The 16983-nt window shown below is 43.7% G+C and overlaps 10 protein-coding genes across 10 annotated transcripts; 6 read left to right on the top strand and 4 right to left on the bottom strand.

The window, feature by feature from the left end:
• Window positions 1–348: 348 nt before the first annotated feature.
• Window positions 349–2274, top strand: CDC20 (ubiquitin-protein transferase activating protein CDC20; the record flags this gene model as incomplete). The annotated part of the gene is made up of 1 exon (XM_022608682.1): window positions 349–2274. One exon carries the CDS (start codon window positions 349–351, stop codon window positions 2272–2274), a length of 1926 nt encoding a protein of 641 aa, XP_022465153.1.
• Window positions 2275–2623: 349 nt separating this feature from the next.
• On the top strand, window positions 2624–3601 carry SNF4 (AMP-activated serine/threonine-protein kinase regulatory subunit SNF4; the record flags this gene model as incomplete). Its single annotated transcript, XM_022608681.1, has 1 exon — window positions 2624–3601. The coding sequence occupies one exon, from the start codon at window positions 2624–2626 to the stop codon at window positions 3599–3601; it is 978 nt and encodes a 325-aa protein (XP_022465152.1).
• Window positions 3602–4107: 506 nt separating this feature from the next.
• On the top strand, window positions 4108–6378 carry KNAG0F02400 (uncharacterized protein; the record flags this gene model as incomplete). Its single annotated transcript, XM_022608680.1, has 1 exon — window positions 4108–6378. The coding sequence occupies one exon, from the start codon at window positions 4108–4110 to the stop codon at window positions 6376–6378; it is 2271 nt and encodes a 756-aa protein (XP_022465151.1).
• A 417-nt stretch (window positions 6379–6795) lies between these two features.
• Window positions 6796–8331, top strand: PBP2 (telomere maintenance protein PBP2; the record flags this gene model as incomplete). Its single annotated transcript, XM_022608679.1, has 1 exon — window positions 6796–8331. One exon carries the CDS (start codon window positions 6796–6798, stop codon window positions 8329–8331), a length of 1536 nt encoding a protein of 511 aa, XP_022465150.1.
• A 359-nt stretch (window positions 8332–8690) lies between these two features.
• Window positions 8691–10814, top strand: SLD3 (Sld3p; the record flags this gene model as incomplete). The annotated part of the gene is made up of 1 exon (XM_022608678.1): window positions 8691–10814. The coding sequence occupies one exon, from the start codon at window positions 8691–8693 to the stop codon at window positions 10812–10814; it is 2124 nt and encodes a 707-aa protein (XP_022465149.1).
• A 146-nt stretch (window positions 10815–10960) lies between these two features.
• Window positions 10961–12628, bottom strand: TAF6 (TATA-binding protein-associated factor TAF6; the record flags this gene model as incomplete). Its single annotated transcript, XM_022608677.1, has 1 exon — window positions 10961–12628. One exon carries the CDS (start codon window positions 12626–12628, stop codon window positions 10961–10963), a length of 1668 nt encoding a protein of 555 aa, XP_022465148.1.
• Window positions 12629–12883: 255 nt separating this feature from the next.
• Window positions 12884–13138, top strand: DAD3 (Dad3p; the record flags this gene model as incomplete). Its single annotated transcript, XM_022608676.1, has 1 exon — window positions 12884–13138. The coding sequence occupies one exon, from the start codon at window positions 12884–12886 to the stop codon at window positions 13136–13138; it is 255 nt and encodes an 84-aa protein (XP_022465147.1).
• A 111-nt stretch (window positions 13139–13249) lies between these two features.
• Window positions 13250–14416, bottom strand: ARC40 (Arc40p; the record flags this gene model as incomplete). Its single annotated transcript, XM_022608673.1, has 1 exon — window positions 13250–14416. The coding sequence occupies one exon, from the start codon at window positions 14414–14416 to the stop codon at window positions 13250–13252; it is 1167 nt and encodes a 388-aa protein (XP_022465146.1).
• A 201-nt stretch (window positions 14417–14617) lies between these two features.
• CUE3 (Cue3p) lies at window positions 14618–16372 on the bottom strand (the record flags this gene model as incomplete). Its single annotated transcript, XM_022608672.1, has 1 exon — window positions 14618–16372. The coding sequence occupies one exon, from the start codon at window positions 16370–16372 to the stop codon at window positions 14618–14620; it is 1755 nt and encodes a 584-aa protein (XP_022465145.1).
• Window positions 16373–16521: 149 nt separating this feature from the next.
• On the bottom strand, window positions 16522–16890 carry KNAG0F02330 (uncharacterized protein; the record flags this gene model as incomplete). The annotated part of the gene is made up of 1 exon (XM_022608671.1): window positions 16522–16890. The coding sequence occupies one exon, from the start codon at window positions 16888–16890 to the stop codon at window positions 16522–16524; it is 369 nt and encodes a 122-aa protein (XP_022465144.1).
• Between the last annotated feature and the right edge of the window lie 93 nt (window positions 16891–16983).

Genomic DNA, 16983 nt, shown 5'->3' with positions numbered 1-16983 from the left:
TAGGAAAAGTAACAACACAAAATGTGTTACACAAAAGAAGGAAAAAAATTTTCCTTCACATTAGGGAACATCGAGGAAGAGTTGAAGTGAAACTGTAGCACTCGCAGTTGGAAGAGGGACTGCTTGCGCGGGGTTGAAAGGTTGTATCTCCTCTGGAAGAAAGGATTGACGGAGAGGGGGACAGCTTGGAACCTGGGGGTGAAATAAGAGAAAGAAAATATATCTATATTTTTTCTACGTACTGTTCCTTCTGTTAACCTGTCTTGCTTCATTACCACATTTTACAGCCTCCGATCAAACATCCAGTGGTACGACAATTGAACTTCAGGCAAGAGGATACACGTTTACATGTTGGATCTCAACGACAAGACTAAACTGGGGGGCAATCCGCAAAGGTCAATACTGTCCATCACTTCGCCTGCGAAATTGAACATAATATCTTCTTCATCGCTAAGCTCGAGTAATGGTGCTAGTGCAATTGATTGGAAAAAACACAAGGCAAGAGTCGGGAAGTCGACTTCGCTGCCCAGATCAAAGTCTTTAAACGTTGGTAGAAGGAGTAGCCTGCAGGTAAACTCAGCAGCACCAGGCGGTTCAGAAACAACCAACTTGGGGGGCAAGATCAGTTCCAGCTCCTTTAATAGACCGAAGCTGTCGCTCACCCAACCGCCCCTGCTGTTGAAAAGAAACTCCTCATTCTTCAAAGATGATTCTCTATCGAACAGGATGACATCATTTACGGGGGGCAGCGTCAGTGGTGCGAATGACAACAATGCATTGAGTGCACTGACATTGGGCAAACCGTTGACAGGATCGCATGACTTGGAAGAGGCCTGCTCTGTGAAAACAGATCGCTACATCCCACTGTATCAAGGTAACTTGCAAAATAAAATTGACCCTGAAGCTGTCAAAGAGGAGCTTCCACCACCTAACGCATCTCCAAAAGCTCATTTGCAAGCACAGACAAAGACTGTATTCAAGCAGAACGTTGCAGAAGCGTGTGGTTTGAACATGAACCAGAGAATCCTACAGTACTTACCGCAACCACCTGTTGCGTCATTCAAGAGACAGACATACCAGTTGAAGCAGAGGAACCAGTACAACTACTCGCAGGGACCTCGGGATATTATGAAACTGAGGAAAATTAATACAAATCCAGAGAGGATATTAGACGCCCCTGGGTTTCGCGATGACTTCTATTTGAATCTGTTGAGTTGGTCACAGAATAACATGATTGCGATAGGACTGGATACAGCAGTTTACATATGGGACGCATCCACTGGAGATGTCTCTTTGTTAGTAGACTCACCTAATAGTCTTATCTCCAGTATTGTCTGGTCTGACGATTCTTGTCATGTTTCCATAGGGAAGGACGACGGCAACACCGAAATCTGGGACATTGAAACGATGTCCCTAATAAGAACAATGAGATCAGGGTTAGGTGTTAGAATTGGATCGCAATCATGGTTGGATACACTAGTAGCAGCTGGCTCTCGGAGTGGTGAAATCCAAATCAACGACGTGAGAGTGAAGAACCATATTGTTTCCACTTGGGATCAGCATGAGGGCGAAGTCTGCGGGCTAAGTTATAAACCGGACGGGTTACAGCTGGCATCCGGAGGTAACGACAACACAGTAATGCTCTGGGATACAAGGACATCGATGCCGCAGTATGTACAAAGAAACCACAACGCTGCGGTTAAGGCACTTAGCTGGTGCCCCTACATGCCCAACGTTCTCGCCAGTGGTGGGGGGCAAAACGACAAACACATCCATTTTTGGAACAGTACGACAGGTGGACGACTGGGATCTATAAACACGGGCTCACAAGTAAGCTCTTTGCATTGGGGACAGTCCTATAACGGCAACGGTTCGATGAACAGGGAGATAGTAGCCACGGGTGGGAACACAGAGAACGCTGTCTCAGTATTCAACTTTGATACGAAATTCAAAGTGGCAGAGATTGCCAAGGCCCACGAATCGCGCATTTGCACATCACAACTCTCTCCTGATGGGACTACGGTTGCGACAGTAGGAGGTGACGAGAATTTGAAATTTTACAAAGTCTTTGAGCCTCGCAGGCAGGTGAAAAGGCGGCAGAAAAGCGGTGGATTGGTGGAAGATGTAGTATCCATCTTTGGGACAAGTTCTGCATTAACGCTCGAGAGCCAATTCGACTCGCATCACACCAACCCGAACAACCCTACAACTGACTCTAGAAATAAGGATTCTCCAAACAAAACGACCTCATCAAACTCATATCTCATTAGATAAAAGGAAGCGGAGAGGAGATTGCATTTCTGAGAACATAATTTACTTTATTCATGTAAACGGGAAATCCCCTGAATACTTTCATTCATAACAACAGTCTCTGAGGGCTCAAACGAGTGGGCATCCTCCTAATTCGTGTATTTACCCGCACACCACACATTCTTCTTCGAGAAACGTCATTGTTTTCGATATTTTTCTAAAAGGAGCCCGCTGTTCCAATATTGAACGGCCTTAAAGTTATCGTACAAACAGAAACCAATCTGTGGATTTCGAAGGCTTCTTTAGTCACTTGAAAGTGTATACGGATATTATACTACAGTGGAGCCATATTCATTTATAATAGTCATTCCGAATGGAGAACCAAGACATCTCACAGACGACCAATGAGAAAATTTTCGTTGAGCAGAAGTTAGCTGTAGAGTCCATCCGGACATTTCTCAACTCGAAAACCTCATACGATGTTTTGCCAGTTTCATACAGGCTGATTGTTATGGATACAGCGTTGCTAGTGAAGAAGTCCCTAAATGTTTTGCTACAGAATAATATTGTATCGGCACCTCTATGGGACTCTCAAACTTCAAAATTTGCAGGGCTTCTAACGTCCAGCGACTTTATCAACGTCATACAGTACTACTTTTCAAACCCAGATAAATTTGAGCTGGTAGACAAGCTACAATTGAACGGATTAAAGGACATTGAAAGGATTATTGGGGTCGAGCCTCTAGATACTGCATCCATCCACCCTTCAAGACCATTATTTGAGGCATGTCTCAAAATGATGGGCTCTAGAAGCCGGAGAATTCCCTTGATTGATCAGGACGAGGAGACACACAGAGAGATTGTAGTTAGTGTTTTGACACAGTACAGAATTTTAAAATTTGTTGCGCTGAATTGCAGAGAGACGAATTTCCTGAAAAGACCTATTGGTGAACTGGGGATAATCACCGAAAATGATGTAAAGAGATGTCAAATGACCACCCCGGTTATCGATGCAATCCAACTGCTTTCCAGCAACGGTATTGCATCTATTCCCATTGTGGACGATAACGGCGTACTATTAAACGTTTATGAAGCCATCGACGTGCTTGGCCTAATAAAGGGAGGCATTTATAACGATCTATCCCTGAGTGTGGGTGAAGCGTTAATGAGAAGAAGCGATGATTTTGAAGGTGTATATACGTGCACCAAGAATGACAAACTTTCCACCATTATGGATAACATAAGAAAGGCGAGAGTCCATAGATTTATTGTAGTGGACGATGCTGGGAAGCTTACTGGGGTCTTGTCTCTAGACGACATTTTAAGATATATTCTGTTAGGCGAAAAATGAGTTTCATGAATGGTAGAATAAAAACTGGACACCCCATTTTTACTTTTGGAGGCCACCCTCCAGACATCCCCAGCTTTTTTACTGTGGCCTATGTATAAACTAGGTAACGAGAGTTCAGCTGATAACATATTTAAGTGTACATCAGTAATTGCGGATATTGGGGAACATACTTTCTACTATCCTTTAACACGGTAGAAACAGGGTTCGGTATATAAGCCGTTATCTGAAATTTTCGAAAAAAATAAAATAGTACAAGAACAGCTTATTCGTCATTAATAAGGAATTTTGATCTACAATACAGTTCCTTGACTAACACACCGACCCCTATCAATACCGTTTACCTTTTTTCTTATTTTACTTGCAGAGAATACGTTGTATATATCACACAACGCTGGGGATTCGGGTAGAATCTCATATCATATCAACAGAGTTGATACTTTTGCTTTTATATGATAACGTCAAACTTGATAAGAGAATCACAGCAGCAGAGCGGACATAAAGCAAGTATGTCAGAAAGTACCACGACTTTTAGTAAACCAATTCATTGGAATGACAAGCCAGAGTTAAAACAAGTAACACTTAGGGCGACCGTAGTGGGATTGGCTATTGGATCACTCGTACTCATCTCTAACTTCCAATTCGGTCTGCAGACAGGATGGGTTTCCATGATGTCTTTGCCGTCAGCACTGCTGGCAGTGGCGTTTTTCAAGCAAATATGGCCAATAATATTTCCGAATGACAGATTATTCACCGATGTTGAGACAGTTTACGTGCAGAGTATGGCTGTTGCAGTTGGGACGGGCCCGCTGACGTTTGGGTTTGTCGGTGTGATACCAGCCGTGGAAAAGTTTGTCACATTTGATGAAAGTGGTGGCACTTGGCAGCCGGGTCAATCGTTTACATTTACCCAACTGATTTTTTGGTGTGTTTCTTTAGCGTTCTTTGGAATCTTCTTTGCAGTGCCACTCAGAAAACAGGTGATCATTAGGGAAAAGCTACCATTTCCCAGTGGGAGTGCAACAGCTGTATTGATTGCAGTTCTTAACGGCTCTGAAATCTTACAGGAAGTGTCAAAGAATGATTTGTTAGAGATGAGGAACAGGAGGCTGGTCAGAGAATGTGCCGAAGTCTTACAGCTTGACCCGAAAGAAGTCACGGCTAGATGCAGTTGCTTCAAATACAACGCGATAGAGAATGTAGATGAGGGGACTGAACGCAGAAGAATATGTGATGAGTTGCAACGGTCTTCTCAAAACTCAGCTCAAATAAAGCGTACATCCGCTGCCCCCCTCTCACAAACCGAGGAGAACGAACATGGAGTACCGGACGAAACAGATAGCGTTTACAGCGAAAACATCGTCATTCTTCTGAAGACATTCTCGATGGCATCGTTATACACTGTCGCCTCCTACTTCCTCCCCATTTTGACGGCGTTGCCTATTTTTGGGTCGTATCTATCAAAAAACTACTTATGGAACTTTCAACCATCGCCTGCATACATTGGACAAGGTATAATTATGGGGTTACCAACGGTATCCTATATGTTTTTCGGTGCAGTTTTGGGCTGGGGGATCTTGGCCCCAATAGCGAAACACATGAAGTGGATAGCGCCTGACGCAGATGTCCATGACTGGGAGAATGGTGTACAAGGTTGGATTCTATGGTGTTCCTTGTCCATTATGGTGAGCGATAGTCTTGTTGGATTTGTCGTCATTGCCATTAGATCGCTCGTGAAATTCTGGTTAGCAGATGATAAATCCGAGCTACTTACAAATTTGTTGGATGATTCAATGGAGTCTATGCTCATGGAAGAGGAGAGGGCGATCAACATCAAGAAAAGAACATCCAGCATAAGAACGCAAGAAACGGTACGGCTTGTTAGCTCACAGCACGAGAATGAAGTAGACCAAAGACACCTTGTAGAATATACCACTGTTATTAGTGGGCTAATAATATCATCAATTATCTGTATCGTGTTTGTGGTGTACATTTTTGGTACTAAAGTAATTCCGGTATATTCTATGGTGATAGCCCTGGTACTGGCATTATTTTTGTCTGTATTGGGAATAAGGGCCCTTGGCGAGACCGATTTGAATCCTGTGAGCGGCATCGGTAAAATATCCCAACTACTGTTTGCCCTTATTGTTCCCAAAAACCAGCCAGGTGTGGTTCTGTTAAACATTGTTGCCGGTGGTATTGCAGAGGCTGGTGCTCAACAGGCTGGTGACCTGATGCAAGATCTGAAGACCGGTCACTTGCTAAACGCATCGCCTAGGGCTCAGTTTATCGCCCAAATGATTGGTGCTGTGTGGTCCATTGTGCTTTCGAGCGTAATGTACATTATCTACAATAAGATATACACGCTGCCAAATGAATCGATTAGGATACCCACAGCAGCTGTTTGGATTGATTGTGCTCGGTTAGTCACGGGGAAAAGTCTGCCCCACAGAGCATTCGAATGCTCATTGGTGCTTGGCTCAATATTTGGGGTCCTTTCATTGATCAAGAACTGCTATAGGGAAAGGGAATCGATGGGCAAATACCTAATCTGGATACCATCTGGTGTGGCGGTCGGTGTAGGCATATACAATGCTCCAAGTTTTACAATTGCTAGGTTTCTAGGCGGGCTGATATGCCACTACAGATTGTCCAACTACAAGGGCGACTTGGACGCCAAAACTAAAATGATTGTTTTCAGTTCAGGGCTGGTCTTGGGAGAGGGGATATTTAGCGTGGTAAATATGTTCTTGACGAGTCTGAATGTTCCAACGTGGTAGCATCATCACCGCGGTTCACCAGGACTAGCCATCAACAAGGACCTGTCAAGGTCCAAACTGCGTCTCTTCACCCACCCAGGTTACCTCAACTTGCATATATATTTCCTATTCGGGAAGTATTTTCAAAACGAGACAACCAAACAAATAAATAAAAAACAAAAATTGAACAAAGCAAGGATTGGCGACTTTCTTCGCAGATGGAATCATTCCACCCGATTGTGCTGGTTTATAAGCAGCTTCGTACTGGACTGTCCATCTTTTTGGCAATTAGGATATATTTGCAAGAAGGAGTGTACGGTTTTTTTGGCACTGATCTGTTTACTGAATCATTCAATTGAGTCGAATACTTGATTTTCCCTACTCCCCCCTTCGTCTCCCATACGCGTATTGTTTATTGCTCAGGATTACCTTGCAAACATGACTGTTATAGAGAGTGCAGCACAGGTTGATTCTACTGCTGTGAATCAAGATAAAAGTGGTGAACAGCCCTTGAACGGCCTGAAGAGAAAGAATGAGAATACTCTAGAGAAAACCGATTTGGAGGCTGCGATAAAACGCGTTGCGCTGGACGATGATCCCAATTCCATTGGAAATACAACATCTAAAAGCGCGTCGCCTTCCTTAAACGTGAATTCGTTTTCGCCAGACGATGAGAACAACGGTAGTACTGAACCGGACCAACACGATTATGTGAGGGATGGAACGGATCTTCTTCAGAAAAATGGCGTCGACGATTACGTACATATAAGAATGCTCTGTTTGGTGAAGGATGCATCAGCCGTGGTAGGCCCTAAAGGTGACGCGATTACTCATATCAAGAGAGATACGAATACCAGAATCAATGTCTCAGATAATTTGAAAAATGTTCGAGAAAGGGTCATTTATGTGAGAGGTCAATGTGAAAACGTTGCATCGGCCTTCGAGCAAATCAGCAATTGCATTTACAATAAGTGCAAAAGAGGTCTATCTAAAAATGGGAAAAACGACTCCAACAATAGTTTAAGTGATGAAAAGAGTACAACGAGCACTGATGGCTCAATCACTAAAGAAGAGGAAGATGACACAGATGGTAGCAAAAATCAACAATTGAAGATATCTTTACAGCTTTTGATGCCCCATCATCTCATGGGGTATATAATCGGTAAGAATGGTTCCCGATTAAAGGAGATCGAGGAGGCAAGTAGTGCTAGATTGCATGCCTCGCCTCACCAACTACTTCCCTCAACTGACAGAATATTGCGTTTATCGGGAACCCCTACATCAATTGGGAAGGCCATTTTTCACATTTCTCAGACCTTACTTCTTAACAAGGATAGGTTAAAGAATAAAAAGACGATATTTTATCAACCAGGCTCCATATACTCCACGCTCAGGAACGGCAGTAACAATCATATCAGCAAACAAGGCCTCAACGTTACCAATACCAACGAAATGAACGGATTTGTATCAAGAGATACGCCGAACTTCTACAACCCATACTCGAATTCTAACCGCGACGGGTCGCTACCCATGGTCATGATGATACCGCCAGTAATGGCGCAGACTCCTCCACAAAAACATATAGCAGAGCTGCACCATCTGCAACGATCTCAGATTGTTTACACTGCAGAAAAAGTAGCTAATGTTGCTTCGTTTGTGCCAAATTCTTCGATCCCAAATGTGCGAATTGTTGAAGGCTCGTTTACATCAGCTCCAATGGCCATTGTCAAGCAAGAAATTTTCATAGATGAGAATTTTGTGGGAAATGTTATCGGGAAAGAGGGGAAGCATATCAATTCGATAAAGGAGACCACTGGCTGTTCGATATTTATCGATGATCCTGAAAAGGGTGAAACTTCCGAAAGAAAATTGGTCATAGAGGGTACCAACATGGGTGCCCAAGCCGCTATAATGTTGATAAGCAACAAAATTGAAATAGATAAATCGAATAGACTTTCCAGGAAGAAACTGTGAATGGCAGAGTGGGGAATTGGATATATCCACACGTTTACTGACCGGAAGTGGGATGAAACGTAAAGACATTCCGAGTAATTCGGAGGGACAGATACATTGACTATTTTACAGATGTTTCATGAAGACTGATATTCATGTGTATCATTGAACGTATTATATAGTTCTTGGTCTAATTATGTAATTACATTGACTTATAAACTGCACCCCTGTTGTTATGGAATTCTCTTTTGGTGTGATGTCCGTGCTTGATTTTGATATTTAATATCAATTTTTCAATATCGTTAGAGCCAAAGAGTGAAGTTTCTCTAGAACAGAGCAGGGCAAGCACATCTTCTTTTAAGGAAGGCAGCGAGGAAGCTATGGAGGAATGGGTGGTCATTGGGATGGTAAGCAGGTTGCGGAATGACGTTGTTGCTTCTTTGGCCAACCCGAAAATACTTCAAAAACAGTTACTATCCAACAAAACACAACGAATGCTGGACGAGTCTCTATTTCATTCGAAATATCTCTTAAGAGACGCTCAAAACGATTTATATTTTCTTTTGGAGCAGTATAACCCTACATTCTGTCTACTATATGAAATATCAAGAGTTATTGCTGGCAACATCCACACCGTACCCAATTCGAGGTCATCTCATTCATTTGTTACAGAAGAAAGAAGGAATTACCACAACATAGAGCCTTCTCGACTGGTTAAACTCTGGCACGAAGACTTAACAGTTCACAACGAGATGGTACTTGATGAACTGGACATGACTCCTCCTAATTGCATAAAACCAGCTAAAATTGAGCGACGCTATCTCCCCGCAAGTGATGACCCCCATAATTATATTCAAGCAAAATATTATGATATCCTCTTTTCGTTTCAAACTCCGCTGGTCTATTTTGTGAAGTCGAACTTGCCAAGGTTAAAGAATATGTGTAAAGCCGCTTTCGGCCAACCCTATGTGAACCACTACCAGAATTTAATATTGGAATTACTGCTATGCATACCGAAATTTGATGAAAGATACAATAAAACGGCAATTTTAACTTCTGATTATGTTATTGATAACAAACATGGGCTTGTACAAAGAGATGATTGTCTCAAAAAATACGGTCTCAATAATGTTTCTGAAAATAAGGACGTCTTTGACGACGTTATAAAATTAATGAAAGCACGAGAGATCAAGTTACAGCTTATTCTTCTTCTTGAACTCATCCATATCAATAAGCTAGATACGAATTTTACTAACTTTGAAAAAGTATCAAAATCAAGGTTTAAGAAACGTTCAATAAATGTTATGAGAGGAAGAGGTGTGCCTTTGACCAGGAAGAGAAAAAATAAAGCAAAGAAGAAGGAAGAAGAGTCCAAACAAAACAATTACATATCAGAAGCTGTGACCGACTATTGCGAACAGCTAGATATATATGTTGATAAGTTGGCAATTGTAGAATTACTCATAGAAGCTGAGGTAAGTTCAGAGCAAGTTGCAACAGAAGACAGAACGGACCTACAAGAGCTTAAGAAAAATATTGTGACAAGAAGTAATGAGGCCTCATCCGTGGGATTTACTAGCTACATCTTGGTACCATACTTCAATAAAGCTGTCCCAAATACAGTTAAATTCATCATGAAAAAATTCAAAGGCCCAAGCCTAACAAAACGTCATATACCAGAACAGCAATCATCCAGTCAGAAGTTAGACTCAAGTTTGGTAACGAAATCTCCACCCTCTGTAGGTTCAGGTTTGAATCCCGCCTCTCGCCGCAACTCTACTTATAGCTTATCACGAAAGAGTTCTACAGCATCAGTACTGTCACTAAGCAGTAGACCTGCATTAGAGAGGCATGTAACACTAACATCACTCACATCTGATTTGCTCGAGTTAAATAGCACCACTTCTAATTTAAAAGAATTTCTAGAGGCTGAGAATCAAACGATTAGAAATCCTTCGCTATTGTCGAGAACCAAATCTGACATTGTAATGAACAATTTACAAAAAAGGCAATTACCAGTAACCAGTGTTAAAGGTGTACCGTCTAAACATTCCCAGCACACATCCACAACTGCTGCATCCTCTAATGGAAGATTATCAACGGCGAAGGCCGAATCATCTTTCCGCAGAGTAGGGAAGAGGAAGGTAGTAGCGTCAAACGGAATTGACCCACACGCATCTGATCAGAATGTGAATGTGCTTGAAGTAATCGCAACGCCGTTAAAATGCAATAATGTCGCACAGAGAAAAAAGAACGAGTATATGCTCAACAGTATTGTTGAGTCCCCTCCGAATATTCAAGCTGGTAACGTGCGTCATAATAGCGCAGAGGTTCAAGTAACTGCAACACCTCTAACACAAACATCTCAAACTCAGCGTCGACCCTCATCTCACGAAATTATTGCCTCTGATCAAAAGGAAGATACAGTTCCAACAGATGCAATTTCCCGAAACGACAGCATCCAATCCAAGAAAAAGGTCCGGAGACGTCTATTTGGTCCCTAACAACCAAATAATATCCTTCTTCTACCTTCAAAATCGTATATATTCGATTTCATTTTACACATTTAAATTCCCAAATTTATAGATTACATTAAGTGTGTAACATTCAACAATAAACTGCATCACCATTTACATAACAATAAATGAAGTTACTCACCAAAGAAAATTGCGCTGATATATTCTTTGGCATCATCCCTTTTCAGTATCCCAGCAGCAATGGTCACCCCACAACGTTTCACCAGTTTATCCTTTTCCTCATCGGTGACTTTTCCACCTTTACCTTCATAGATATCTGGCAAATCCTTCTTCAGAACGGAAAGAGTATCGATTACGGTTTTAGTTAAAGTCTGCACCTCATAATCCGTGAACTTCTTGGTTTTATTTATTATCGCTTCGTTTCCCTCGAAATCCCCGAGGGTCAGATCATGTTCGTTGAAGACCAACACGGACCAATTGTATAAATTCCCCAAGAAAAACCTGATAGATTCAGACTCCAACACGGTGACACCTTTCAACGACCCGTAGTATGTCCCAAAAACACGATTCGTGTCCAAGAATGTTTTCAATAAAGTCCTTGTCACACGAGGCTTTAAAGATTTGTAAACCTGAGGAAATTTCTTTAGCACATAGTCCAATAGCGAAGCTGCAAAATCGCGTAAAGCATTTGCTTTATCCAATTGTTCATTGTATTCTTCTATGCTAGGGGGTGCTGTGGTACTACCTGCAGTGGCTGGTGGAGAACCTTTCCCATTGGAACTCCCACCGAGGTTTTTGGCCAAGAGTAAAGTCAATATGGAAGGCATCAACGAATGAATGTAAGGTTCTAAAAAGATGGAAGGATTACTCAACAGGGAGTAAATCATCTCCAGGATAGTAGTTAACAGTTCTAGATTAGACAAGTTATGGGTGATCTGTTCCGCGATGAACTGGATGAAATATGGCACTAACTGATGTAGACCGTTGTCAGTCTTTAAGGAAGTCAACGCGGCTAGCTTCATGTGTTGTGCGTCCCCATCATCCGTTGCTTCATCCTTAACCGTCAATGCTGATATGATCTTGTTGAAGTATATCTGTAGCTCCTTCGACAAAACGTGTTTCACCAAAGGTTTGACTTCTATGTTCTGACCAGGTTTAACAGAAGATGCTAACAGCTGGTGCTGTTCTCTTTGTTGTTGCTGCAGTGTACCGGCTGCACCATTACCATTAGTGGTTGCAGAGGCGTTTGGTTGTGTCTGCAGACTATTACTTTCGTTTAGTGCCGTGACAATAGCGCCTCTCGTTGTGGGTGGTAGCGATGTCCTTATATCGTTTAGATTTGGGTTTTGCAAGATGGCAGGTTGCACACCTTCAATAGCCAACCAATGAGTTGTGAATGTGGGCAGCCTGGGAAGTGGTGGCAATGGTTTATTGACCAGTTTATCGAAATCTACTTCTTCCTCATCCAAATAGTAAACTTGTTGACCTCCAGAAGTATTAACTTTCCTGAAGGAGGGTTGCCCCTCCTGAAATGATTGGGCCGTACCATGCGCTGTATTATGCGTGCCATTCTTCGCTGTGACTGAGTCGTGGTACCCGTACAGTGGTTCAACATTCAGTACTCTCAAAGCCTTAGCGATATCGTCAGTTGTGAGGATTTCAGTCTTCGAGTGCCTTTTAAATTTCACAGCCTGCTCAATGATTTCAAGAATACGATACTCAACATCCATAGCCAGCGCTTTCAGTACATCCTCGTTGATGTTGTCCAGTCCTAAGGACTCTGCAACATCCTTCACAGTGTCCTGCGGGGACCAGATGGTATATGATTGTGGATTAGACATTTAAAAGCAAACTAGCGGGCTTTGTCTGTAACCGCGGATCAATTAAAATATCGTACAGAACCTAGAACGTGAGAGCTAATGCTGCAAGCGTTGTGCCAGTTCTTCACGAGGTTCCATCTGCACCTTCTCACTGAACAATTTTATTCAAACACAATTTTTTATCGTTTTCGATTTAAAGGCGACGGACGCAGTGGAACCTCTGACGACAGAACCTCTCAATTGAAAAATCATCGGGTGCTTTGAACCCTCCATCTGATGAGCCAAGATTTGACGCCCCTGCAGCAGAGTGTTTTGGAGAAGTATTCCAGCCTGTCTGAAGCTTTGCACGATCTAGACGAGTCGATCAAAGAGCTGAACAGGTCGAAGGAGGGGAACAGCGCTGATGTCTCTGCAGACGATGTGTTGCAGGAGATGAGAGCGATAGAGACGCGGATAGGTCTAATTGGGACATTGTTGAAGGGGAGTGTCTACTCGTTGATTTTGCAGAGGGGAAACGACTGGAACAACTGAAGGGGAGGGAAGACGTCAATTTGTAACAATACACACATACAATACTTACTTACATATATATATATATATATCTATTCAATCCACGGTTTCTAATTTGTCTCCATGGGTCTCTTACACATTGTACAAGACGACTTTACCATCCAGCCCGCAAGACGAAACTTGAACGACCTGGCCGTTGGATTCGGCGAATGGCAACAGTTGCACGATTGCATTGTCGTGGGCGCTCTCTTGCTGTTCAGTGGATACTTTACCCTTCAAATCCAATTCCTTGAATTTTCTCAAGGCTGATATCCCAAAAGTCGGGTTCTCCTCCTCCTCTGCATCTCCCGTGGCACCGGGCTGACCGGTGGTGGCTGGGGAGGAAGAACGGGCTGCCTTGTCCAAGTTCTTAGCAAATTTCCACTGCTGCGAGGATTCTGCAAAGAGAACAGGGTGGCAAGAGTAACCGGCACACAGTATTTCATGGTCGTTGATCCAGACCAGAGCTCTGAAGGGCAAACCATCTGGAGAATTGACCTCTTGTAAGTGATCCTGGTGGTCAACGATACCCAAAGTACCGTTGTGGGTCACAAATGCTAGTTTCTCCAAATTGCTGCGCCATTCAACCGCGTGGATGTAATCACCGTGATAGTACTCCCTGATCAGGGAGCCGAAGGGGAACTTGGTGCCCCAGGGGGAGTTTGCCATAATATCTTTGGAGTCCAAACCTTTGACGAACCCAGAAAAGACCCTCACAAACCCATCCGTACCCCCACAGGCCAGCAAAACACCGTTGGAATGCCATTCCAAACAGTTGACCGTTGATTTAATGGGCTTTTTGATATGTTTGGACACCCACCAATTGTTGTCATGTTCGTAGTAGCACACTGCGATGATTCTCGCACTGGACCCGACAGCAAACTTGTACCCATTGGGTGCCCATTTCACACAGGTAGCCGCACGGTTAATACGCAACAGAACCAGCGTAGGCTTGTACGTCCCATCGCTTAGGGGTTCCCAAACGTAGGCATTTCTGTCCTGCGAACAAGTCACAATACGCCCATGGATGGACATATCCACAGCGGTCACCACTTTGTCGTGGTTCTCTAACGTAGCAAACATACGTGGCTGCTTAGTGCCACTCAATTGGAACACCAGGCACTTGTTGTCAGAAGTTATCGCCAATAGGGATCTGTCAGCATTGTAGCAGTGCGAGTAGATGGGACCTTTGATCAGCTTGAAAACGGACAAGACCGACTTGTCAGCATTGGATGGGAACTTAGCAGCAGCGTACGACATCAGGAGACTCTCTACTAGATGCGGTGAGGGGGATGATGGATGGAACTGGCTCTAAAACCCCTCTCCCCTCCTAACAACGTACGAGTTTCAATAGGACCGAATTTTTCCAAAATACGTAACTTCTTATATAAGGTCGACGTTGAGGGTGGTACTAAACACGGCACCACCAGCGAGCTGCATACTGGAAGTGCTACCGGACGTTTAGCGACCCACTGACAGTTTCTTACCATGTGCCATCCTTCTGTTGTGGTTACCGGTACTTGCCTTTTTCTTCTTGTTATGTTTTGGAGAGGGTCCCTTAGGATCCTCTGTAAGGACCTCGTCTTGCTCTGGGGCGATGTCTTTCGGCTTCGGAGCCGGTTGTTTGTTGTGGACATACGACGTCTTCCCACCTCTGCTATTGCCCGTCCACATATACTTGTCCTCGAGCAGCCTGGCCCTCTGCGGCGATCTCTCTATCATACGAGCCCACCCCTCAATTTGCTCGTCCGACCAGTTGGTATGCTTCCGCATGTTCTTCCTATCAGCTGAACCTCGCTTCGTCCTCATGAACAGAACTTTATCCTGCTTGAGTAGCTCCCATAGATACTTCTCCGCGGTCTCCTCCCTTTGGCGGCGTTCCATCTCGCTATTTACCCCGTGGACATCGCCATCGTCGTTGTCGTCTTTCGCGGTACTGTCAAATGATACCTTGGCAGTTCTGTTGATCTCAGCAGTAGGTTCATCATAGGTATCATCTCTTTCATCTTCATCTTCTTGGTACATCAATGCTAGTGCCCTAGCAAGCGTTTTGTTTCTAACTTCGTCAGGAACATGCTTGGTACTGGCAGTCCCAGCACCACGTTTGACTTTGCGCAGTTTGATCTCTGAGCTGTTTGCTGTATTATCCTCGTCAACCTCTGCAGGTAAACTATCCACAAACGTTGGATCTTCTAGCAGCTTATCCGTGATCGATTCAACATCGTTGCTATACGTTTGTAACAACTGGAATACTTGATTCCTTGTTAAATCTGGGAAAAGGTCCTGCAACGCTTGAACCCCTTGTTCATCCACTTTAATGGCAGTCGACTCAGCCGTATCATGATTATTGGTAAGTGCTAGGAAGGGAAGCGCTTGCGCTAATGTTGGGGTTTCACTTAATAGCTGCGGACTCGTCAACACTGAACCAAGTAGTGGATAAATCAAAAGACCTTCGACGTTTGTAATGTCCAGACTTTTGACTAACGATGCAATATGTTCTGTAGACAAATTGTACAGTGATGTGATCATTAAATGCATTGCTATGGAGGCGAACTTACCTTTGCCCTTCCCCCAAAGAGCTTCTAGAATCTCAACCCAGTTGCCATTCACAAACTTTTCAGTGAAGTGTGTCTCATCCTCATTATTCTTCAAGAGGTTTTGGAAAGACTTCAGATCCGTTCTATCAAAATGGTTAGATTCTATCAGCTGTTTCAAGTACGACTGGACCTGTACAATTCTGTTTATCTGGGCCTTCTGCGTATTAATTTTGGGTGGGAGGTCTCCGAGGACCAACCGTCTAACCGTCTTACAGTTTCCTGCGATGTAGAGTTTAATCATATCCCAGAGCAGCTCTCCAAACACTTGCAACTGGAGTAAACCACACGTTTTCACCAATTCGAACACCCAAGCTCTAAGCACTTTCAGTTGCTCAGTAACGTCATGGTTTGCCCCCAATGAAACCAGTTTCCCCTCTTCAGACGCCATCTCGTGCATGTACGTTCTCACCCAGATCCTCAATTCATCCCAGGTGGCCTCTTCCAGCAAATCCAAATGGTGCTGTTGTAGAAGCCACTCGCAGTGCTGCACATACGCTTCTATCAAATGCAACCATACGACTGGGTCTTTCTCAACCAGCTGAGCCCTCAACTTCAGTGGTGGGAACCTCACAATATGTAATCTAATTGTATCCACATGCCCTTCGATGTCTACCACCATTACGATGCCCTCTCTTGTTCTTGTTTGTAGTGTTTTGCAGTTCTACACAGTATATGTTTCTTACAAGAGTTGATCAATTGAACGTATATACGCTTATGGCACAAAATACGTACACAACCGAAGTGTGAGTTGAGAGGTGTATGAGAGCCTCATACCTTCATCTTCCGCTGTTCCAGTATTTTCTTCCCCAGTGCACCCTTGGCCAGTTCTTGTTCCCTCTCTTGGGCCCTCTTTTCTGCAGCAAGACGGGCCGCCTCTCTTGGCGAGAGCTGCTTGGTCTCGTGTAAGTCATCCGACACCACGTCAGGGATAGCACCATTGTCCGTGGCACTTCCTAATGTCACACCATGAGACTCTGTAGGTTGTTTCTTTTCCTTGTGAGTACTGCTCGAGGCCGCTTTCCTCTTACTTTGTGGTTGCGCAGCCGTTGCGGTGGTTCTCTTGGCCGGTGCAGTTCTCCTCACGGGAGTCGCAGAGGAACCAATGCTGGACTCTGATTTGCTCCCACAGACACCCATTTCCAACCGTTGATTGCACCTTGAACCCTTAACATATTGCTCACACCCTGCAGCGTTCATTTATTAAATCATTTGCGATAAAGTCACTATTAC

This window comes from Huiozyma naganishii, chromosome 6 (assembly GCF_000348985.1).
Source record: "Huiozyma naganishii CBS 8797 chromosome 6, complete genome".
Lineage (NCBI taxonomy): Eukaryota > Fungi > Ascomycota > Saccharomycetes > Saccharomycetales > Saccharomycetaceae > Huiozyma > Huiozyma naganishii.
Note: the sequence above shows the minus strand (reverse complement) of the source record. Positions and strands in the feature narration are given on the sequence as shown.